Below are 26,188 nucleotides of genomic sequence, written 5' to 3' on the forward strand. Positions count from 1 at the left end.
AGTTGCTTAGCACCTCACCATTGCTGAGGCTGGCTTTGAACTTTCAATCCTCCTGTCTCAGCCTCCTGAGTCACTGGAATTACAGGCATGTGCCATCAAGCCTAGTCCCATGAGGATTCTTAAAATTTACTGTCACACTAAAGGTTCAAGTCCTTCCATAGCATTTCCAGCAAGTAGCTGAATGAACAGCTCTCAATTTCCCAGCCTTTTTTTGTCTAACAGGTAGGATTTGGTCCTTAGCAAGAGACAGCAAGTGATCTATAGGGTCCCAAACAGTTCTAAAATTCTTTGATTCTTACTAATAGTTAAAAATAACTCACGAGGAAAGCTCAGGAGAGGGAAAAAGAATTACCATACGGTCTTGGATGATCCACAGGTGAGAAAAATCAGTCCTCAGAACATCAACAGTGGGACACACAGATTTCCTTCATTCATAAGGAATAAGTGTTTTCTAACAACCTGTGACAGAAAGTACTTTTTATAAAGCAAACTCTAATTTGTCAATACCTATACAAAAATCCTCTCTTCCTGGAGTGGATGGGTAGCAAACCCCAAGACACACAAACTACTAGACTGTACAGCAATCTACAGATCAGAGAATCATCGTACTGCTGCTGCTGATTCTAGAATACTGAGTTGTAGCATGTCCAGAATTGTTCTCATTCCACATTTTGTGTGTGTGTGTGTGTGTGTGTGTGTGTGTGTGTGTGTGTGTTGCTGGGGATCAGAACTGGGACCTCATGCATGCTAGGCAAGTGCTCTGTCATTAAGCTATATCCCCCAGCACTTTCTGTTTTAGTTTGAGATAGTGTCTTGCTTTGCTGCCCAGGTTGGCCTTGAATTTGCAATTTACCTGCCTCATCCTCAGAGTAACCTGGAATGCAGGCTGGGAATCATCTTTCCCAGCTTTCTTATTCCACATTTTAAGATCCCCAAATTAACAATATTGGCATATTTTGTCAGTTCAAAGATTTAGCTGTCAGTAGCTGCTGATAGCCAAGGTCCCTTGTAGTCAGGAAGTTTTCAGAATTTAGATTCATCATATAAAGGATTAGTTCTGTGAATTACAAATTCTACATTGGCGGTGCAATTAGCTCAGGATTCAACTATATGAAACTCTGGGTAAGAACTATTAGTCTAGACTAGAGAAAGATTTAATGTCTGAGATCATAGACTGGTTGGGCTGTAAAAGAAATGGCAAGAACCCAATCAGGGAAGTGATTTAAAACTGAGTAATCTACTCTTGTAAAAAATGCAGTGGTCTCTGGGGTGTGCTGAGCAAAGCGAATTAATAGAGATAGAGGAAAGCTCTTTGTTTTGATTTCACCTTTTCTCCTTAAATTACAAATTAAATACACATGTCTCTTCAAGATCAGTGAGAAAGGTGATACATAAGTGGAGATATTAACTTCATCAATGGACATTATCATTCACTGCATTAACCCTGTCTTCCTAGTTCTCTAGAATGATGGCATTATAATAACCTTGCTTACACGTGTTTGGTACAGGACGATGTTAGTGTTCTGTGTTCAGAAAATTGTCAAGCTTATGTAGAAAGCTATCATAGGACAGGAAAAAGAGCTCTGAACTAGGTGTTATGAGTCCCAAGACCCAGTTCATGACCTTGAGCAAATCAGGTGGTACTACACTTTGTGTCCATATCTGTAAAATGAGGAATGTAAGCATGATGACCTTTCAGACCCATTCCTGCTTAAAAACTTGAATTCAGAATTTTATATCTTCAATGTAGCTCTCATATATGTGTATACACACATATGCTTTCACACGTGGAATATGTGTGTATACATGATAAATATATAATATGAAAACAATACTATATATTTACAATATATACATATATAATAATACCAATGCCTTCAGATCATGTTCTTTTTAGTCAGTTCTGAGAAGCTTATCTAATTCACTCACAACTGAAATGAGCCATTTGAGAGATCATTACACAGAGTGAGGGGGCAACTTTTAGACAGAAAACAAATCGTCTGACCCCAACAAAGGAGGTGGCCAGCCTCACCTGGGTATTGACTCATCATATCCTCCTTAAGGGACTGCTGCTACAGACCCTTCAATGTGAAGCCAGAGTGTCCTAGGAAATACATAGGAAACTTACAGACCTGCCTTCGTGCTGCCTGGGATAGAATGACATATGAGGCTGAGCAGCAGTGATCCATTTGACAGATATTTACCGAGTGCCTGCTCTGGTGCATGCACTGTTCTAGGTGATGGGATAGGGAAGCCCGATGGACTGTACATACTCATGGCTCTGTCTGTAATGGAAGGGACTGGCATGAGCACTGAAGAAGCATGAAGAACAGGCTGGGAGTCAAGAGTCCTCATTTCACAATTTCTCCTTGGGCAGTTTTTATAAGCAGGCTTAACAGACTGCCTGTGGCAGTTGTTAATTATTTCCTTAGCCATTGGTAAATAGTCATTATAACAACTTCACTCACCCCTACCATCCATTCCCTACTCAGACCTCCTTTTTTCCAGCAAGTAACAGGGCAACCCTTGGCACCACAGGAAGATACTGTGGCCCTATGTCAAGGTTGGAGCTTTTGGAGAGGATTATATTTTTCCAATTTTACTGAGATATATTTGACTGCTGAAAGTTGCATATTGTACAACTTTGTGGCTTCATATATGTCAACTTGTGAAATACTCATCACAACTTAATTAGCAAATCCATCCCTTGACATTGCCTCCATTTCATTTGAATATAAAGTGAGAACATTTAAGATCTACCCTGTTAGCAAACTTCAAATGCTAAATATAAAATGATGAACTCTAATCACATCATTGTACATTAAATCCCCAGAACTTCTCTGTCTTGCATAACTGAAACTATACCCCTTGATCAATACCTCCCCATATCTCCTACTCCACCCCCAAACCCTTGGCAACCGCCATTTTATTCTGTGTCTGTGAGCTTGCTAATTTTAGATATATAAGTGAGAAAATGCAATATTTTCTTCCTGCAGTTGGCTTATTTCACTTATCATAATGTTTATTTATATATATAAATGTTTATATATTATATATGATGTTATATATATATATATACTATATATATATACATACACATACATATATATGTTATTCCATATCTTGGTCATTTTGAATGATACTGAAATGACCATGGGAGTGTAGATATCTCTTCTATATATACTTTGTTTTGATATGATGTTTTTGAATAATTTTGAATAATACTTTTGCTTTAAAAGTAAGTGATCAACATGACAGTAACCAATAAATGATTCCTTTAAGCCTAAATTATGGACTCTGGACACTTTTGTTTGATTTTGAATACGTATATATTTCCATTGCAGATGAAAGCTAAGGAATCAAAGCAAAAGAGTTCATACACTAGAAAAAGGATTTTAATATGTATATTCCCTTAAAGCATAGTTGGAAACATTGTATTTTATCACTTTGAGGCCAACTGCTGATAAGAAAGTCTTGCAGACATATGCTTAAAAGTGTTTGCAGCCGCCCAGGAACTTGTTTTATTCTGGGTATCCATCACAAAAATAAACTAAAACACAGAATCCATGGTAATGGATAAGAGATTATAAAAAATTTAGTGTGTTTCTACATATGTGTGTGATCGTGTGGTACTTGTCTGGTGGAGCCTGGCTTATTTCCCTGAATAGAGGCTCCAGTTCCATCTATCTATGTTATTGCTAATGACAGAACTTTCATCTTTTTTATGGCTTTACACACACATACACATCATAGCATAGTGGTTACCAGAGGCTGGGGAGAGTAGGGAGCAAGGAGGAAGGGGAGAGGTTAATCACAGAATACAATGTTTAGTGAGAGGAGAAATAGATTCTGCTGTTCTGTTGTACAGTGGAGTGACTATACCTGATGTATTGTATATTTAAAATTAGGCAAGAAGAGAGCATTTTGAACATTATCACAAAGAAATGATAAATGCTTAATTAAGGTAATGGACACACTGATTACCCTGATTTCATTATTATACAATGTGTACATTTATTGAAACATCATATTGCAGTACATAAATATGTGCAATTTTTTGTGTCAATCAAAAATAAAAATCAAGCCAGGTGGGATGGCCCACCCTTGTAATCCCAGTGGCTTGGGAAGTGGAGGCAGGAGGATCTTGAGTTCAAAGCCAGCCTCAACAACTTGGTGAGGCCCTAAGCAACTCAGTAAGACCCTGTCTCTAAATAAAATACAAAAAGGAGGGGTGGGCGGCTGAGGATATGGCTCAGTGGTTAAGTGCCTCTGGGTTCAATTCCTGTTATTTAAAAAAAAAATTTAAATTTAAAATGTCATTAAGATATACAGAAATTTAAATGATTTGGCTCAAGAACAAAATATGCAAACACCACTTGTGAGAATAGTCATTATACACTTACTTGACTGAGATCCAGAATTTGAAAGAACGAAGGGGAAGTCTGCATGTTCTAAATATACACTAATCATGTGCTTTGGCAAAGGGCAATTCCAGAAGGTCATTATGATCAGAAGTGACATCCAGGAGCCATCTGTTGTTGTACCCTCCTGACTCCACCTAATTAACACGATAGGATCATGCACAATTCTTAGGTAGAGAGTGTCAATAGAGCTGTTTTTCACTTAGAAGTGTGCATGAGTTTTATTCAAGTGGGTGGTTTTTCCATTAAACCCTGGAATTCTAGTAATCACCCAAATTTCTCTGGGGAAACCAGTGATTTCTCTAGCATACATCACCAAATGGAAAACCCTGAGAGGGACCTCTAAAAACTTCGTACTCTCTGTACTTGTCCTCCCTGCATCCACTCAGATCATATTTTAGCAGGAGCATTGGTTCTTGTGATGCCTGTTTAGGCTGGAAAGCTGGTGGGGAGTCAGGTGGGAGAGAGGACGCTGAAATTGCATTAATCTAGTAACAGGTGGGATACACAGAGAAGAGTCATTCTGAGCACAGTCTTTAAAAGGGAACAGGAAAGAAAAACACAATGAAGAAACTACAAAGTTAAAACTAAGATGGGCTGTTTTATACTCTTTCAATTTGTCTGTGTCTTTGATCATTGGGAGAGGTTTAGAGTGTATACAGAAGCTGGTGCACATTCTACTGCCTAAATGAACTTTCGATACCCAAAGATTAGAATCTACTCTTATCATCTTGGGTGTCTGCCTGACATATTCAGGCACAGTGGTGTTGCCAATGCAAAGAAGTCCTTGTGTTTGTCTAATTATCTTCTACTACTAATACAAGGCCAACCTGCCAGACCCTGGGTTTCCTGTAGCCTTGGATAGCATAATACCGGCTCTTAATTATTTCTAGTTTCAGGCAGAGATGGAAAGAAGAATAAATGAAACACACTGGTAATCAAGAATCTCAACCTCTTTACTACCCATCAGCAAATAAAGAAGCAAGAAGATTTTAATTTCATTTTCTCCGTTTTTCTTGCTCAGACTCTGTGTTTACAAGGTCACATTAAGCATTTAAATATGATTTACATGTTAAGGACCTGTAATTATAAAAGTACAAAAATATAAAATGACATTCACATTCAGACATGGGAGTGATCATGCAAAGGGAGTGATCACTGAAGATTCTAGGAAGGAATTAGAAATTGACCTGTGCCTTAGAGGCAAACTTTGACATGAAGCACTCGGAAGGATAAGGGCAACCCAAGGTGGGCAAAAAACTTTTATATGGGACTGGAGAATTGATGGACTTATCAGGCATGGGATGGTGAAGGTGGGCAAAGCATTTGGCGTTGCCTTGAGGACTGTGTGGAATCATGGTGGAGTCTTGCATCTTGCACGCCGATTCTAGAGGATCATTGCAGCACAGAAGGAACTAGCCAGAGAACGGACTGAAAAGGTGAATAATTCCACAAACTTCAGAATGAACTCCTAAGCAACTTAAAAGTTCAAAGAATGTGGAAGATAAACTCAAATAGAACAATTAAATAGACCCTTTTGGGGTTGGAAAAGGTTTCAAAGAATTTTATCTATGAAGAAGGAAATAATAAAAGTGGTCTCTGGAAACAAAAGAAAAGAAGGCTAAACATTGACTATAATAACATGATTTGAATTGTTACCTGGGAAGTTTTAGTGGCCCCGTGTCTGAATCTTAAAAATGACCCATACTTTCTATCAAATACATCTGTGCCATGTTCAAAACCAATAGGAGCAGATTTCAAGTCATCACAACCTACAGCTCTTGAGGAGCAACACCCCACCTCACTCTGTGGGTTGGAGATTGAACCCATCTGTCCCCATGTGCCATCTCTCCTCTGGCCTCCTCTCTTAGGGCCCCAGCATGTGGGCTGCAGGCAGCTGGCCACAGTTATTCCCCAATACAGGCTGGAGGTAGGTGGGTGGGTAGGGGTGCAGTTATAAAGAGCTTCTGAGAACAATGGATGCCATGGAAATGCTTTGGGAACATCGAGTATAAAAAAGGAAGCCCCAAATTAAACAAAAGTAGAAAGAAATGAATCATGAGTGTAAATAAAAGGTTCACTCTCTCTCATATAGATATATACCTCCCCCCGTCACACACACAACCACACAAAGTGATATTTGCATTCGGCAATAAACAACAAAAGCAAACTGCAGAATAATATATGACAGTTCCATGTTTTTTGTAGCTAAAAATGATAAACAACTGACAGTTTCATGTAGTTTCAAGATATATATTTATCAGCATTTATAAGTATGTTTAATCTTAAACATATATATATATGATTAAACATACTTATAAATATATATATATATATATATATATATATATATATATATTTCCCTAATATAAATTTATATTTTATATTAGGAAAAATATAGGCTTATATATATAATTCCATGGTTATCTTCTGGTGGTGAAATTTTTTTGTCTTTGTGATTGTACTTTTTATTTTGGATTCAATAACTGCTTGGTAACTATGTAAATAATAGAAATAATTCTCAAAGAAAAAAATGACAACTTAGAGCACTATTAAAAGCCACTTTTTGAATCTTTAACTTTTAAATACAAAAAAAGATTATAAGATTAAGTTGCAATTACCGATCATCGACTTTCCTTTACCCTGAAGTTAGCTGTCAGTATATAAGGTAGACCCTGTGAAAATTGTTATGATTTTCCCAAACCACAGCTCAGCTGCCGCGGACTCAAATTTCTCTGCCTGCAGGACACAAAAGGGGCCCTCCTGGGCCTATCTGTATACCCAAGGGCCCTAGGGAGGCAGAGACTAACTGAATTTGACCATGCGGAGCCCCAGATTTGTTGCCAGGAAGTGGCAATAATCACAAAAACACAAACCCCAATTAATCAGGAGCTCTTGGAGTGGGGCCCAGCCATGGGTATTTATTTTAAAAGCTCCCCAGGTGATTCTAAATGTGCAGCCAACATTCAGAACCATGGCCCTAATGGACTAATTTACTAAGGGGTCATTTAAATATGGCCTTTGGATAGAGGTAAAATGAAAGCAGAGAGGATTTGGTTGACCAAGGCCAAGTTGTTGCATGGCCTTGAGCCTTGTGAGAAAATGATTATGCAAACAGAGTAACAGAACATTGAATGTGAATTGGGCAGTTCTTGCAAAGTTAGAGAGGTCAGTGGGTGGCCCTCCCTAGTGCTCATAAACTGATGTCAAATCAGACATCTCTAGTTAGGAAAATGCTCTGTGGTGGCAGCTTGCTGTCAAGGTAAAGTTATTTCACAAAATGCAGCAGAACCCAATTTTGATGCTGATGCCACGGGACTAAAGCTGTCTTGGGTCCCAGAGGCCTCTAGCCTTTTCCATAAGAGGATGCACACTAATACAAGAGACATGCTGGACTTCAGCACTAAGTATCAGCCTCTTGCTTAATTTTTACTCTGATTTAGGGAATCATTTTGAATGCATTCTTTATTTTTTATTTGTTGTTTTCAGATATAAATAACACTAGAGTGTATTTTAACATATCATACATACACGGAATGCAACCCACTCCAAACTTTATCCCATTCTTGTGGCCTATGTGTCTTTGGTTGATATCCTACAGATCGATGTACAGTAGGTACAGGCAGCAGAGCCCCTAGTGGCCTTCTGGTTTCTGCCTTTTTTTTTTTTTTTTTTAAATATATCAGGAAACTGAAGTTTTGACTTGCCTTGATCTTACAGTAAGCAGAGGCCAGGTGTAGACCCAAATTTAACTTTATTCACTCAGTTGTGCCCAAACCTTGCTAGAATTTCTGATTTGGAGTTTTGGCTTGTCCATAAGCAGTAGCACAAATAGGCATTTTTTCACTCTGAATAGATGATGATCCTGATAATCAGCATCATGATATTCAGGTATTGAAATTATATTATTAGCTTCCATTTATTACAGTTATTAATGTCAAAATATGTGCTAGCCCTATGCTGCATCCTTACTATCAACCGTCAAGGATTATTTTTATTCCCATCTATCTTCAGAGAACACTGGGGTCTCACAAGAAGAATGCAGATACTTCAAGATTTCAATTCAGTTCTGACCCCAAGAGTCTGCACTAACTGCACAGTACCACAGTGACCATACCCATAGCGCCAGAGCTGGGTCAGAGGGGAAGGTGCCCCTCTCCTGCCCTGTGTGCCCTATGGCCTGATTTCTCTGTCTCTGGATATTATAGCCCCGTTCCCTCTTCTTCTTTCATAGCTATACCCAGTGAAACTCCGTCACCCTGATGTTTTCATAGCCTAACTTTATTTTGATTTATTTTTCTGGGGAGCAGTTATATATCTCACCTGTTTCTAATGGAGTTTTATTTTGCTACCTGGCATAATCTCCATTTCCTGTGGTTCAGAAGGAAGAAAATACTGTTACACTCAGCCAGAGTTCTAAACAGATGTTCTACACGTCTCCTTGTGTGGTTGTAGCAATGCATCACTTTCAGACACCTCAGCCCTAGCCTGCCAGCATCACTGTGCCCATGCCAAGTGCTTTGAGATATCCTTCCATAAGCAAAATCTGAAGCTAGGTTAAACCCACCAAAGTCACTTCATTCTAATTCTTGAGTGTATTAGCATCTGGATGTCAGGAGGTGCCACCTGCTCTTAGGAAATTTTGTGGTGTTGAATCGGTACAGTAAGGGGAATGCAAGGATTCAGTTTTTAAGAAGCCTGACTGTGTGAAACTCATACTGTCATATCACCATACACAAATTATTATCTTTCATAGGAATTTTTTATTTTAGAGAAAGTTCTGCCAGAAATTACCCTCAGCCATCTCAATTTCCTCTTCTATTAAAAAAATGGCTCATTTGCAAGTGTGTAGTTTACCTACAACTTGTAAAAGCTACTTCCATAACCTATCAGATGGCAAAATACACAAAAGCTATATTTAAACCGCACTGCATTTGTATACTGAAAAGGCTTTCTATCAAAGTCAGTATTAAATGCAGGAATGGGTTAGGGTAAGAGAAATTCCATGGAGACCTCTGGATATAGCAGTTTATCTGCCTGGGAGGGGATATGGTGCAGTCAGTCAGATAATATTTATGAAGTTCTTGAATGTGTAGTGTGCTAGATTTGATTCAGTTAAAAACATAATCCAAAATGACAGTCTCACTCCTGGTGGCTCACCTTCAGGCAGATAGAGAAGGGGACTACAAAAGGTGACCTTTCAAGGCCCTTTCCCCGTTGTTGTGTGATTCTGTGAGGAATAACAGCCTAGGTCCCTTTGTCTAAGAGTATCCCACATAAACTCTAGGAAGGAAATGATGATGGGGGGAGCACCATGAGATCTTCCAGAATCTTGGCATGGCGTTGAAGGAGAGTCCTTTCCGGTTTCTGCATTGTGGTGGAGCTGTGTTGGTCTGAGATTGGACCAGAGGCAGGAAAAACGGAGAGAGAGCAACTCTGTTATAAAACAAAAAAAGCCACAGCACCAAGTCTCCATGTGACCTGCATGGATTCTATTATTTGGTGAAGGGCTAGGAAAGAGGATGTAGGGCCTTGCAGGGGGCTCAGTTCCCTTAGTTGAGTTCTGACTACTGAGGTCCTGCTGATTGTCCTTTCTCTTTATCCACCTTGCCTGATGGGCGCACTGCTGAATATCATTATAAAATGATAACTTTTCCAGTTAGGGAGGTGGTACACATTTTAACAGCTAAAGAAGAAATGAAACAAACACACAGTGATTTCTTAAAGACAAAACTCTAACATGCTCACAATTCCCACACCCACAACCCACAAACCTCCACACACAGATAAACAGAATTTGGAATTTTTCTGTCCAGCCCATGATTACTGCAAACCAAGGCAGGATCACTTTAAATATGTATCCACTGGTTCATTTTTCTATCATCAAATATAGTGAAATGGCATCTCTTACCTGAACAGGCTTCTCACTGCATATAAAAAAGAACAGGCAGCAAGTTCACTGCTCCTACCAAACTGATAACAACTAGGAAAGGCAACAGAGAAAAATGCTAGCAAACTGGAGAGAAAATAAATTTTTAAAAATCAAATGATCATCTTGGAAAAATATTTCAAAAGAGGCAAATAAAAAAAATAGAATGAAAAAGAAAAACACGGACAACGTAATCCATATTGTCTGTAGAAATGGAGAAAATGTATCATTTATAGAGGTGGATATAAAGTGATACAGAAAATATATCTGCTCCATGTAAATTTATTAAATGCAACTTTCTTTTTCTCTCTCTTTCTTTTAGATAAAAAACCTCTTCATGAAATAAAACCCCAAAGTAAGTTATTTTTCCTCTTGTGAATATAATTTATTCTCATATTTGCTGCCTTACTGTTGTATTTGTATAGGAACCAAGCAGAATTGAAGTCCCCATGAAAGATCCAGGGCTTTGGGGGCTTCCTCTCATTGAGTTTGGAGTTGCATATCAGAGGTTTAAATCAAAAAGAAATATGCACACCCTTACCCTCCCTCTGAGCACAAGTAAATCTCTCTTCTTGATTCTTTCTGCCTGTAAGTCCATTGCTCTGCAAATGTCATCTAGGATTCTTATTTCTGGAGAGATTTATAGCATTAAAATTAATAAATATTTTTCATTCTACACTTTCATGAGAGCAGCCTTTTAGGCAAAAGCCGTTCTACTGAGGAGGAGAGGAGGTGGAGGAAGCAAACCCAGAATCTTACCTGCGAAGGCATCCATGACAACTGGGTAGATGAGGAGCCAGATTTCCACAGTGAAATAATTATGAACTCAGAATGTTGGTGTTGGTGCTGGCATGCTCCCTAGATGCAGACATGCTTCCTGAAAGAGGCTTTTGCATTATTTCCATTTTATGCATCCCGTAGCTATGGAGAAAGGAATGTGGTTTAAATGCTTGGCAGCTTGCCATTTGACCTTGTGGTTCTCAACCTTAACTGTACTTTGGAATCTCCCAGAGGGCTTTTTAAAATCCTGATTCCAAAACTGTACCAGTGAAGTCAGTATTTGTGGTGGGAGGGTGTTAAAACCCAGGAGACCCCATTTTTTTCAAACTTCCTCAAGTGATTCCAATGTGCAACTCAGGCTAAGAACCACTATCTAAGAAAAGCAATTCTAAAAAAAAAAAAAAAAAACCAGATCAGAGATCAAATGCATCCAGATCTTGGGGTATGGTGGGAACTTATTAAATAGCCCCACCTTAGAATAGAACAAGTGAATTAGAATCTCTGGTGGGGGTTTCCTGTTAAGTATCTCCATGTTAACATCCTTATGGTCATGGTCATGCACTCAGAAATAGGTAAAGCATCCCAAGAAACCTCAAGATAAAAGGCATCAGCAGTTCAGCTCTTTTCAATAGAAGAGTAGACAGCTACCCAGTTGGTTTGGTTTGTAAAGCTTGTGAAAAATGTCCTGGCCCACTTTCCTTCATTTTAGTATAAAATGAATGACTTTTGATCTTTTAAATCCTAGGGCATTAAGATTCAAACAGCTTGGGAGAGTTAATAGTTTTTATTAGCTGACTTCTTTGAAAGACTTAAGACCCTATGAGGATAGACAGAAATAGGTACCTTGGGGCAGGCCATCAGGAAAGATGAGAGAAAAATCCAGAAAAGCCATTCCATTCATACTTCCTTATATTGCTTTAGGCAAGCCAGAGATATAAAGATGTTGTTACTTGCAGAGTCAGAAAACTTTGTAAAATAGCAAAATAAACTTTCTTAACTTTTTTCTCTGCAGCCATCTGCTCATACAGGAATCACTGGTACTTAGGTTATCTGCACTCTGACATCATGCATAGTGGCTTTTGAATGCATAGAAAGATGGAGTTTGGGGAACCTGGCTATGTATGTGTGGGCTTGTATGTAGGTATGTGTGCATGATGAGGAAGGGAAAAAGACATGGGCCACTGAATATTTGGCCTGTGCTGCGTCAAGGTCCTCAGGGTGACAGCTGGAGGGAAAGGACTCTTACCTTCCTCTTTGTTCTATGTGCATGCCATCTGCAGGTTTGGGTGCATACCACAGGCAAGATTGTGACTGTCCATGTGGTGGCCGAGATGAAAGTTACTTAGAAATGCATGTGTATGTTTTTAAAATTAATTTCATGCTCAGTTTGTGAGTACTGTGGCATTCAAATTTGGTTGCATCTGTACTTCTAGTCATAAACCCCACAGAAGCTGTTTCTAGTCCTTAGGGAGTCCTGAATTAGTTTTTGCTTGGGGTTCTCACTCCTGAGTACCATGCTTAATTGCTGGATACTGCAATGGAATCGCTTAAATGGTTTTAATTTGTGATTTCCCTAAAAATAAAACTTTAACAGAATCAATGTGATTGCAAAAGGCTCCCAGAGGGATCCAATCGGGGTTCTGTAAGCGGCATGGTTAGAAGTGCATTATACAGATTCAGGCTGCATCGTTCAGCGAAAGTGGGGCTTAGTTTAAGACTACATGAATCATCACTGATGCAAAATCAAAGTCAATTATGAAGATAATTGAGAAACAACCTGTTCCTATATATAGCTGTGCACATGATCCTCCACAAGGCCTGGTGGATAGAAAACATCGCCTGGAACACAGTCCTCCGTGAGCAGGCGGGCAGAGGAGCCAGCTTTGAGTTGCGTGGAGGTGTAAAAAGAAAGTGAAGTCTTAAGATATCTGTTGGAAAATCATAATGACAAACTGGGGAAAATATGTGCACTGCATAGCTCATGAAAGCACTTATTGTAAATGAGATAATTTAATCAATTACGTTTCCTAATGTACTAAACCGAATGTTTCATTTTCTGCTTCTGCACATCTTAAATTATCTTCAGGTGCTTTATGAGATTTAATCATAGTTAATAGAAACTTCATTACCATCAAATGTGCTTTCAATAAATGTTGTGTAACAATGTCAGGAGGTGCAGTAAAATATAGTAGGTTCTGAATGGCAAACGCGCACCCCCAGAGTCAGACTGAAAAATGGTTTCGCTCAGACGAGACTCCTTGGAGGCTAGAAGAATGTGGTTTTCTGAAAAGCTGTGAGCTCCTGAGGAGTCTGGTTCGTAAGTTCACCTGCAGGTGAACTAACAGGATTTAGCTTTCTCTGAGAAAATACCTGAGCACTATATCTCCTCACCACGCCTCCTTTCTTCAGAGCTAACGGAGATGAATGCTAAAGCGGAATCCAACTAGTTAAGTTCTAGAGTCAGCTACCTCCAGAACATCTTCAGCTGGATATCTCACAATAACCTTAATCTCAACCTCCAAATTGAATGTATTCTTCTCTGAAACCTGTCTCTCCTCCATCCCACTTCCCTTCTTCTCACTTGCCATGAACTCAGTAGTCTGGGTCGGAAATCTGGACAGCTTCCTAGTCCCATCTGTCTTCATTTCTCTTCTGTTGCTCAAAATCCAAAAAACAATCACCAATATCTCAATACTAGCCAAACAGATTTCAGGTTCATCCACTGCTCTCCATTTCTATTCTACTCAAATCCTTCTCTGCATTCATTCAGCAGTTTTAATTGAGTGCCTACTGGGTGCTAGGAGATGGTCTAGGGAATGGAGAATCAGCACTGACCACAACACCTACAGTTTCAGCTTTCAGGAAGCTCACAGTTTTAGAGAAGGAAGGTAGATAAATAAGTAAGGCAGCAAATACACAGTGCTAAGTGTTGTGGAGATGGTGTGAAGAGTTAGAAAGAGAAATGAACTAGGGTGAGGGGCTTAGGCAGCATTGGCGGGAGGGTTGATTTTTGGTGTGAGTTGTTCATAGAAGATCTATGTAATAAAATTAAACTTGAGAAGAGACCTGGGGAAAAATGCAAGGAAACAAACTGGATATCTGGGGGACAAGATATGGGGCAAAACAAACAGCAGGATGCAAAGGCAGTGTGAGGTGGGAGCTCACTTGAAGTCTCTGAGGGACAACAAGGAGGCCAGGCTGAGGAAGAATAGTAATAGCTGAAGTCCAAGAATAGGGTTTGGGGAAGACCCCATGTGTGTTTTAGTCCATCATAAGGACCTCGAGTTTTACTCTAAGGGAGATAGGAAGCCATCAAGGGTTTTTATTCAGAGTGATGTTACCTAATATTTTCAAGGATAAACACTATCTGCTACATTGAGCGTAACCCTATAGGGAACCAAAGAAGAAGCAAGGAGATCTATTAAAATGATCTGGTATAGGCTATGAGGATGATCCAGGTTCAAGATGATTGTGGCTTTAGCCAGAGAGGTATAAATAAGAATTATAAAAAAGGTGTCCTATTCTGAAGGCACACAAAAAAGGATTTGCTGATGAATTGGGCCTAATGCATGAGAGAAAGAAAAATGTTGTGGGTAATCCCAAAATTTGGGCCACACAACAGATGGAGTTGCCATTATTGATGTGGGGACAACCTGGTTTAGCAAATCTGGAGGCAGAATCAAGAGCTCAGCTTCTGAACGGAGAGATTGAATAGGCAGTTGAATATATGAGTCTGGAGGGCAGAGGACTGTCCTGGCTGGTGACATAAATCCAGGGCCTGTCAGTGTCCAGATGATACTTAAAACCATTCATTTAGATGAGATCACTAGTGGATACCAAATGTGAATAAAATACAAAGATCTAAGGACTGAGCCCTGAATGACAATAACACTTAAATATAGAGAAGGTCAAAAGTCACTGCAGAGGAGAAAGGAAAGTAACAGCAGCAGCCATAGTGGTAATAGACAACCAAAATGAAAAGAAAATGTCCCAGAAGAAGAGTTTTCAAAGTCAGGCCAGATTCCTAACCAGGATTTCTACAGTTGCCTCCTTGTATCCAGGCTTGCCCTATATCAATTTTTTCTGAGCCTCTCAAAACATTAATTCTTATCACCTTCCTGTTTAAAACCCTTCAGTAGCTCACCTTTGCTCTTACAATGAAGTCCAAAGAAATTATGCACGATCTGTGCCCAGCTTCCTTCTCCTAATCCTTTCAGCTTCTCTTTTTTTTATTTTTTATTTTTTAAATTTATTTCTTACATACATGACAATAGTGGAATGCATTACATACATAATTATCCATTCACAGCACAGTTTTTTTGTAACTCTATATTAAGTATGTTCACGCCAAATTATGCCATTATACATGAGCTCTCTTATTTTTTTGCATTACAATTCTTAATACACCTTTATACCACAATTTATCATATTTCCGTTTGTATATATGGTATATTAACACCCAATTCGCATCTTCATACATGTATTTTGCATAATGATGAGGGTCTCCTTCCACCATCCTTGCTATTCCCCTTCTCCCTCCCTTTCTCATTGGCTAGATTTCTTCCTTGCTCTCTCAATTACTATACTCTTGAGGCAAACAGTGTTTCTCAGTTCTCTGAAATACTCCTTGTGCATTTTGGCATCTCAGCATCATATATGTTCTACTTAATATTTCTGCCTAAAAACTCTTTCCCTAAAGCTAACCCTTAATCTTCATTTATTCTTCCTTCAGTTTTCTGAAAGGCCTTCAATCCCCTGCCACTCAAGTCTGGTTTAGCTGCCCCGTTAACTTACCCAAGTTAAAACTATTTCCATCTTTCTATACTCTTATTTTATTGCCCTTATACTGGTCTAGGATCCCCATTAACAGATGGTCATCTCATATTCACTATAGTCTTGTTTACCATCTGACTGCTGCAGTTACCACAGATCTACATCATAGTAGATGTTCAACAAATATTTGCTGAGTTATTGACCTAAGTCTTCCTACTAAGTACTAACTGGACTTTGTCTTGTTAAGGTGAACAATCAAGAATTTCTCCTCCATATTATCAATTTTATTGTACAAATAGTCCTGTACAAGTAGCTGTGGCTCAGTGAAATGCAAAATGAGAAATAAATGTATAAAATAAGTGTGTCCTCCCCTTCAAAAGCAATACAATGTAGAGTGTTGGGGATTTGAGAAAAGAGGTGAGGGAACAATCTTGAACAGTCCTTTACTCCATACTAGGCACTAATATGCATCTAGAAATCATTTTCATCAAATAGCCTGAAAGCACACCTAGAGTCTGAAGACTAGATATGTATGTTCTTCTCTTCACTGAAAAAAAAAATCCATCCTGCATCTTTTCCCAAAGGACACGGGCTTCACATATAGTAGAATAATGTTGACCTCTGTGTTTTATGATCTCCACCAGCTGGGGAACTGCTCTGCAGATGTGGGTTCACACTTGCACAGTGCACATTCTCTTTCAGGTTGTGTAAACCTGTGTGACAGGGACCTTCAACCCACAGAACTGTCTTTGGCCCATTCCTGCAAATTCTCAGCACACTTCTAGGTGCTTCTAAGCTCACTGGCATTGATGGTGATCTTCTAACCACACTCTAAAATACTTTTCCCCTTATTTTGTCCATCATTTTTCTTCATCTCTTGCTGATTATTTTCAATTACATAAGTATAGCACTTTCCACAAATCGCATGATTTGCCTTGTCCTTCAGAATCATTTCTCCCGTGAATCAATTCAGCCCACATGTACAGGCCACATTTGTGATTTTCTTACCATTTTCAATTTTTTATTATCGAATTTTTAGCCCATCATAAGTGTGTGCCTTCCCTTACTACCATTTTCAATGATTTAACTGACTCTACCGTTGATGGACATAATGGGGTTTTGTCCATTAAATACCCCAAAACTAAGTATCCAAATAACCCAGGGTACTTATTTTGCATATGAACTCACAAGCCCCTCTCTCTAATGCATAGTAATTTAGAATTTATACACAGAACTTACAGCTTCCATTTTCAGAATAGGAAATTAAGGAAAGTGAAGTAATTTTCTCAAAGGCCAGAGTTCAAAACCTGTTCTTTTTGACTCTATCCCTATTTTAACTTTTCTCCCTATCTGATGGGCAAAAAAAAAAAAAAAAAAAAAAAAAATTCTGTTGCAATTTAAAGATAGAATTGCCAGATAAAATATAAGACCCTTGATTAAGTTTGAATTTCAGGAAAAACACTGAATAAATAAATTTTAATTAAAATGTTCCAAATATTGCATGGGAAATACTTATGCTAAAATTATTCACTTTTTTGATCTGAACATTTGCATTAAACTGCATGTCTTATGTTTTGATTTGCTAAATTTGTCAATCCTATAAGAGGAAGACTAAAATGTGTCTGAATGTACCATTATCAGGAAATATTTTATAAAACAGACAATCTTTAGTGCCAGCCTTGGAAGGTGATTAGAATTGAAGCAGGTGTTGAAAGAGAGAGCCTTTCTGTAAAAGTCAGAGCAAATGTAAGTAGATAAAAGTCTATAGATTTGACCAGAGAATAGATAAGAAATGGAAAAAGGACATGAAATCCAGGGTAGGGAAAACATAAAGTGTCTTGAGAGGTAAGATAAAACACCCACCTGGGAATGGACTCAAGTCATTGGGAGGTATCTGGGTGGCAGTACCAGAATAGTGTTTTAAATTTACATGGGAAATGGTTCAGAATTCTCAACAACTGGGAGTGTGTGTGCTAGGCAGAGGAGACTGTGTGATGTGGAATTGGTGAGTTTGTCTTATTGAAATTGAGATGTGGGGAGCACTGGACATAGAATCAGTGAGGCATGTCAGTGTTTTCGGGAGCAAGTCAACTGCAACAAACAAAGATGAGTCTTTGATCTCCAGCCTGGTCACTGGTGGCATCAATATCAGAAGAAAGATAATTCAGCAGGAGAAAATATTTAAGGAGGTAAAAGTGGCCAATCTGCAAATCAGATAACCAATTTGAGAGATTAGCCCATGATGGAGGTGGTTTTATCTAGCGAACAGGAAGGAAATATGGCACCAGGTCTTCAGAGAAGATGAGAAGAGATGTTACTTTGAGACTGGGCCAGATCCAGGGAGTAGTTGGCATCCAATTAGATGAGACCAGAGAGAACGGAAAGGGCCAAGAACTGAACTTTAAAGCCTGCATTTCGAATTAGGAGAATGAAGGGTATTTACCGAACAATAAGTAACCAGCAGATCAGAGAACCAGGAGAATCAAATTGAAGGAACTTTTTTTTTTTTTCTAAAAGGAAGATTGGCTATTCTTGTCTATTGCCTCAGAGCAGTGCTAAAGAATAAGACAAAGAACATTACTGTTGATGCAGTTGCAAATGACCTTCAAGAGGGAATAGGATTTGAGCAGAGAGACTTTAAAGGGTAAAAGGAATCACATGATAAGGGAAAGGGGACTAGTTAAATAAATTATCATACAGCTTAGCTCTGCACTAGGCAAATATAATATAGAATGAAGTAGGCATGATCATATATATATACTATATACACACATATACCTATATATTTTAAAAAAGGAAATTACAATAAAGAAAGTATAATATGGAGCTCTTAGGGTAAAGAAAAAAAAAAGGAAGGTTAATGGAGGATATTGGCATGTTTTTCCTAAAAGGAGTCACAAGATGATAATCAGGTGATTATTCCTGGAGAAGTGGTAACTGGAGGAAAAAGTTTTTATTTGCATAGACTCACTTTTTTATACTCCCTAAAACATTTTTCTAATCTTTTACAAGTGTTATTTTTATTTATTTATTTATTTTTATGTTAACACTGGCAATAGTTAAATCGTTGGAGAGATCATGGAGCATGAACTGAGATATTTAATGTTTAAAAATGCTTACAAATCTTTTAAACAGAGCTAAAAAAAATCAGTGGATGTAATGAAAGAAGGCTGCATCTTGGAGAAGTGCATCAGAGAGTAGGTTGAGGGAAGGATCTCGGGGAGAGGTAATTAGAGAAACTCAACTACATTTGCAGGCAGAGGGCAAGACTCGGGTGTGGAGGAAAATCTTGAAGATGCAAGACCAAAAGAATAATAAATGAGGCCATGTCCCTGTGGAGGTAGGGAAGGGTTGGATCAAAGCAGGCCTGACACAGAGCAGGGCAACTCTTCAGGGAACAGAGGAGAGGAAAAGAAAGATGTGCAATGGAACAGAGGAATATTGAGTTGTAAGGGGTGAGCTCACAGAGGATGGCTCCATCTTTCCAACAAGAAAGAGGGCAGGAGAGAAGTAGAGGTCTTAAAGAAGGGGGAAAGAACAGTGGGGGTGAGTCCAGGGTAATCCTTGTGGTGAAAAACGTCATTTGGCCAGAGAATGGGAATTAAATAATGATCGAGCCACAGGGCAGGCTCACATGAGATTGTGTGGTGCTTGGTTTTTAAATGACACCAACCAGTGTCGTTGGTGACTTCCTCCAGCAAGACAGGTTAACCCAGGTGCAGGTGTGGAAAGAGCAAAGAGGAGATGCTGGGAAGGAACACAGCAGGTTAAGCAGTTTGGGACTAAAGGTGGATATGAGTTCAGACTCTGACTTTGCCATTTTCTAATTATCATCATCTATAAAATAGGAAAAGCAATGCCTGCCTCATCCATTGCCATGAGCGTGAGTCTGAGATCACATCTGCAGTTCTCAGAGAACCCAGCATCAGGGTACTGTGACCGGGTTGCTCTTGTTGGGAGGTCCTCAGGCAGTGTGATCCGGGAGACAGAAGTCACAGCTGGGTAGGGGTGGTCTAGAGTATCTGTTCTGGAGACAGACTGCTTGGGACTGATTCCCAGCACTGGCGCTTAACAGCCACAGGGCTTTGGGCAAGGCAAGTCATTCTGTCGCCTCAGTTTACACATCCAAATGAGGACATTCTTACAAGATTGTTGGATGGAGTAAATGAAATTAGTATCTAAATGAAATTAGTATTGATAAAATCAAACAATGCCTGGCATATAGTAAGTGCTATTTAAGGCACGGCTGTTGTCACCATTCATTTAAATAAAACAACTACAATAACAATAACGACTTTTCCAGAGATGGGAAATTGGAAAGGCAGAAGTGTTGATTGGTGAAGGGGGTTGTAAGATTCCAAATATTGCAAATATAAATGAAAATTGCTTACCAAGGCTGATTATTTAAAAGCTTTTTTTTTCCTCTGATGAGTTAAACAAAAAATTATTCCTTCTTGACAAGAGCTTCAAAAATACCTTCTATTATACGTCAGCATACAATTAAATATTCTGGTAGGTCTCTTTGTATCAACATCCCTGTCTGGGTGGACAGTGTTTCCAGGGATGGCCCTTACCTGGCCTTCCATGGGATTCCACCTCAACAGCTCAGCTATTCTGTTTTGCATTTGTTTTGCCTCTCACAGGCCTGTCCTTATGAATATTTGTCATGTGGATTTCTTAGTAATTCCCAGCCTTATATACACCAACTCAAGTATGTTTGCCTTTTTTTTTTTCTAAAAAGGAGACAATAGTTGTCCTCTACTCTCTAATAGAGATAAAGTGGAGTATCATGTTTTGGAAGGTACCCAGTGTGCTCCTGTGCTGATTCTCTGTGGCTTATTGAGTCCCACAAAATAGATTCCAATCTGATATATGCTAAGTTCATATCACAGGAATTGAGTTAAAGTTCCATTAGTAAGAGGCACTAGAATGTCTTTCACCTGGGAGTTGTATAAAGCGAAGAAAGCAGATCAAGTAAACAGCCCTTCTCTTGAGTCCTTTAGGGACATTCATTGCTATAAATGACTGGAGAAGATTATATAATTCATAAAGCCATCAAACTTGTTAATACCCATTCCTAGAACTATGAAATTCAAAGGGACTTTGAAAGGTCACTTAGTCCTTCTTACCAGCTCTGACCAAAAAACTAAAATAAAATAATTGCCGACTCCTATAAAGTCCTGCTGGTTTTTAGAGACTTTCTGAAAGGAGGTTTCACAATCTCCCTCAGAAATACAGTTGGATTTTTTAACAACCCTCATTGTAGAAAAGGTCATTTTAATATCTAGCCAGAGTTCCAATTGCTGTAATAAAAGGCCATGTCCTCCTTTTCAGTCATTGCTAGAGATGGGGAAGGGTTGGTTACCAGCTCCTTCAAAAATTAATGGTCACTGAGCACCTACTGCGGACCTGTTCTCTTCTTATAGCAACGCATTTATGCATTAGGATCACGAAGAAGCACTTTACAGCAACCCTTTTCCAGGCCCAGTGAACACATAAACATGTCCTCTCCAGGGTCCTAGTTTCCTACTCTCTATTAATCTCTGATACCTTTCTCTGCAGATCATCTGTACTCCCCCAGCAGTGAGAACATTCCTCAGTAGTTTCTGACAAATTCAGAGTCCAAGAGACTTCTCATTCACTTCTTTGGGTGGTTTTGTTTTATTTTGTATAGCAGTAGATTCTTCGCAGCAACTTTTTTTTTCTACTATGCATTGAATCCTTCTAGGATTTGCCTGAAGCTTTTGTGACTCTATCATTGAGGAAAATAGGGATGAAGAAAATAGGGAAGACATCTCATATATTAACATGGAAAGCCTTGTTTATGAAATAGAAAGAGAAAAGTATCCCATAGCCATGAAAAGAAACAGAATAGCCTGATCTGTCGATATATTTGTTCAAAATCACTTGGAGCAAACAAATCAGTAGTGGTGTGTATACCTGAGAGAACTGATGGTTATAACATACAGGTGTGCAAATGTAAATGAAGGAGAACCCTTACAGCAGGAGTTCTAAAACCATCCTGAGACCAGTTTCTATATTATTTCTGTCCTCACAGTCTGAGGCCAGGCAAGCAGCCAATGCATTCCTGTGCACAATGATTTGCAAGATTTTGTGGAAAATTATAGAGCTGGTACTGCTTTTAAAGAGTTTCAAGTAGTTAGGGAGAACCAACTCACTGTAATTCAGATAATTAATAAAGCCTACAATCCAAAGTGAGTTATAGGAACCCCAGATGAACAAGAGTTCTGAAGACCATGAGTAGATAGTATTTGCTGGACTGGCCAGAACACAGCCACCCTGGGGGAGAGGGACCATGGGCTCACACTTGACAGATAGATGCCTGGTAGGGTGGAGGGTGGTGGATTGAACCAATCTCCACCTAGGGCCTTTATCTTGCATGCATCTATCTGGCAGTCTTATTAATTACAATTGAATTTGGGATGGATGACACTGTAGCAAAGAGTTAAAAGCATGAACACAAAGACATAGAGAAAGCTGTCAAGCCCTGGGAAGGGACCACGGGGTCCAGTCTAGTTGGTAGAGCAATTCTTCTATGTATGAATGACAGTGGTTCTCTCCAGCCAGTCTGACATTCTTCTAACATGAGTCCAGTGTGTGTTTACATGTGTGTATGCATGCACATGATAACTCCACACAAGCACCATCCATGTGCCCCCTCACACACTCACATACCTTGTTCTTCCTTCTTTCCTGAACCTGGCAAAGAAAATGTGGAACAAAACCTCAAGCCCATATTGGGACCAGTTCTGAGCACACACACAAAAGAACTGTTCCAGTTTTTATGCATGTGCAGAAATCTTTAAAGGGAAAGCCACACTATACTTTAAAAAAGACAGCAAAGTAGGGCCAAGGCAGGAAAGGAGCAGAAAAGAATGAGGTGAAGTGCAAGCAGGTAGATAGAGATGAGAAGAAAGACAAGAGAAAGAAGAACAAAGCACAGTGATTCAACTTGAGAAGAACTTGAGCTGTGGGTAAGGATGTGGAATTTCATCTCTTGAGATGTGAAATATGGCTTTGGGTACTTGTACACATCTCCACAGCTATACCTGGAACCCCATGGTCTCATTACCATCTGACTTTTAGACAAGAAATGACTGAGACTACAGACCATGCGTGAATTCATCCATGCATCCTTATTTCTATTACGTGGTTGGGCCTCAACAAATGTTTGTTGAATGAATGAAATTATTATGCCCTGAACTTTGTAATTCCCACAACAGAAGATTCTTGTAAAATCAATCAATACTTTGTATACATTTCTACAGAAATCCCTCTCCACGGGCTCCTGGCTTTTCCCAGGGTCAGAGGAGCCTCATGGGGAGCCAGCACACACCATGCAGGTCTCTCTCCCTTTTTCTCTACCCTACCCCCAAAGTGTCTCCACTCATTTTTTAAATTTTATCATTTAGCATCTCATTCTCTGGACTTAAGTCTAACAGATTCTGCAAATTTTCCTGGGAGAGGAAGCACAGTGAGTCTTATCAAACATTTATAGTTCAGTGCAAAGACATAGGTAGGGACTTTTCCTAAAAATAGGGCTTATATCTGGAGAGAGAATGAGAATTCTAGTTACCTGAGTAGCAAGAGAATGGCTATGTAAGGACAAAATGGAAATCCAGGGGAATTGTGACAACGTACTCCTGCTCCTGCATTCTGTCTCATTATGTCCCTGCCCAGTGATATCCATTTTCAGCTTGGGCATTTTGCCCAGGTCACCCTCCTTGCTTCCGGTCCTTCGTGTTTTAGTACCTGGGAAGCTAAGGGTGTCTTTGTCTCTGCTTTGCCTGCTCAGCAGTGAAGCAGCTGCATTCCGTACACTGCCAGGCTGCTTCTCTGCACGTGCACATTTGCTGAGCAGGTGTGTTCTCCCTAGATACACCTTTTAATGTGGTAGTGTCATCAGTCAGCAGTGCCCAAGGAACCGGAGAGAAGGGAAGAAAAAGGCTAATTGGTTTGAATCCACAGTTCCCTCCCTGGCCTGGTATTCTGGCCTGATGCTTTTATTGTGTCCTGTGTCCTCATGCTCTGGGTATATTTATTCTCTCTGTGGAATTTCCTTGAGTAGCAGGTTGATGGGGACTCCAGCAGACTGATGGGTACCTTCCGTCTCCCTCCAAATGACATAGGCAGACCTAGGAATTCCAGGGTGGACATTACTCAACATGCCTGTGTTTCTGGGTGATCAGAGAAGTAGGTCTCCATCCCCACCCCTCCCATTTGGGCCATCATGAAATTGGAACCAAGGTCCAAGTACCCACCATTGCTGTTCTAATTATTAGCTGTGTTTGACAAACCTCTGACCTTTTAGATACTATTATTTTTAACAGTTGTGCTTTCCCCTGCAAGTTATTTTTATGTGTTTACTGCCCTATTACTGAACTGGTTCTGCTCAATTTCCTTATTCACTCTTTAATTTGGGAGCACCTTATTTTACAGTCCACTAACTTTGTTGAAAATAAATTCACTTTACTTGTGTGGTTAGTATTACTCATTTGATAACATAAGTGCCACATTAGGGTGCGGCGAATGCATAGTAAGTGCCATGCAATTACAAGGTAAATATATGATGGGTTTATTTCATCTTCATCCTCTGGGCCCAACACAGGGTGACATAGTAATTACTTTGGTACCCATTAAGTGTACTTACCGCATAATCGGTGGGAAGATTAATTATGTAGGTAGCTCTTGCCACCTTCCATTTCCACACAATTTCTGAGGTTCCACCTCTTTTAGGATTATGTTGTTGGAAATAAATCTATGCTGAATCCACTGCTATGAATCCATTCCAGGGATGAACCATACCCAGGGCACATCTGGAAAAGGTTGAAAAGCATTGGCAGCACATTCTGGGGGTGGTGGGGAGACACCCACATTCTAAATCCAAACTAACGCTTTTATTTTTGCTTTGCCTATGCATTCAATAGGATGGAGTAGGAGAGGTATGGGAGAAACAGCATGTGCCTTCTTAGAGACCAGTCTGCTTCCACAATGAAGTGTTAGCAGCTAGCATTTAATTGGTGTCAGAGATTATTTACATGGACATAGAACCCCTGGAACCAAGACCTTCATCTCTCATAATGATTGTGTATCCCTAAACTGAGGTCATCAGTGTCCTCTGAATCTGAATGACTTGTAACAAAGCTAAAATTAATATTTGTGAACTCTGGTCCTCTGTTTCTTGTCACAGATCATATGTTAGCTACTTACCTCAGACCGTTCTCCGTAAATGCATGTGCCCCAAGTCATGTATAAGCAGAATAGTCACCCATTTATTTCTGTCATTTGTATGAGTCTGTCCTCCCTCAAATAAAAATAAGATATAAAAAGTATTTTGCAGGTAAATATGACTTCCTAAAATAAGTTAAGGAGTTGTCTGCGTTCACTATAAAAATATTATGTTCTTTGCAAAATTGATTCTCTGCAAGAGTCTATTACATAGTAAGCTACCTTAATGCAGTTAAGATATTTGACTAGCATCACTTTGATTTATACAAGGCATTTCAGAAACATGATTACTGTGTGAATGAAAGTACGACTTGTGTGGCTAGCTACATATGTCATTTTCTCTGAGCAGTGGCTCCAAAAATTCAATAGCATTTCATTTTGCATCCCAGTGTGGCTCATTGGCTCTGCGCCTACGTTGGCCACTTAAGGTCTCCCTTGTGTCTTTCAGGCATCGAGAATGCCAGCGACATTGCCCTGTACTCAGGCCTGGGTGCTGCAGTTGTGGCCGTGGCAGTCCTGGTCATTGGTGTCACCCTTTATAGACGGAGCCAGAGTGACTATGGCGTGGATGTCATCGACTCTTCTGCATTGACAGGTGGCTTCCAGACCTTCAACTTCAAAACAGTCCGTCAAGGTCAGCGGCGCAGGTCCCCTAATACCTCGCCCTCAGGACCACAGACTACACTCCCACGGGGCCCCCAGTGTTCTCCTTGGCCCTGTGTGAAGGTAGCTGTTGGCACTGGGAGCCGCTACCAGGCTTGACAGGACACCAGGCTCAACAGGGTGGTCTGCTTAGGTCCTCAGCTTCAGTGAGGACAAACGGATCTCAGTTCACCACTAGCAACATTTATAAATGAGGCAATTCCATTTTTGAAATATAGTGAGTTTAATGAGTTATTTTACCTCAAATTATCTAACTTTCTCCACTAAGAAGCCTGATTGGAGGATATAATTTAATTTAGTTAACTAAAATACTGTTACTCCAGGCTGAGGACCAAGCCCAGGCCACAACCTCCCTGGCTTATTTATTATATCA

At 39.6% G+C, this 26,188-nt stretch overlaps 1 protein-coding gene across 6 annotated transcripts in view; it reads left to right on the forward strand.

The window, feature by feature from the left end:
* The window catches only part of UNC5D (unc-5 netrin receptor D), a gene marked incomplete at both ends in the record, with an annotated part of 514,193 nt that overhangs the window by 421,122 nt on the left and 66,883 nt on the right, over positions 1–26,188 (forward strand). For 2 of the 6 annotated variants that reach the window (XM_081269821.1, XM_081269825.1), the window contains 2 exons: positions 10,673–10,705; positions 25,601–25,786. In XM_081269821.1, the coding sequence (XP_081125947.1) occupies positions 10,673–10,705; positions 25,601–25,786 (219 nt within the window). Of the gene's footprint in view, positions 1–10,672; positions 10,706–24,851; positions 24,867–25,600; positions 25,787–26,188 lie in introns of all 6 variants that reach the window. The other 4 variants (XM_081269822.1, XM_081269824.1, XM_081269820.1 and 1 more) reach the window with 3 other exon arrangements.

Source organism: Spermophilus citellus (genome assembly GCF_964194105.1).
Source record: "Spermophilus citellus genome assembly, chromosome: 16".
Classification (NCBI taxonomy): Eukaryota; Metazoa; Chordata; class Mammalia; order Rodentia; family Sciuridae; genus Spermophilus; species Spermophilus citellus.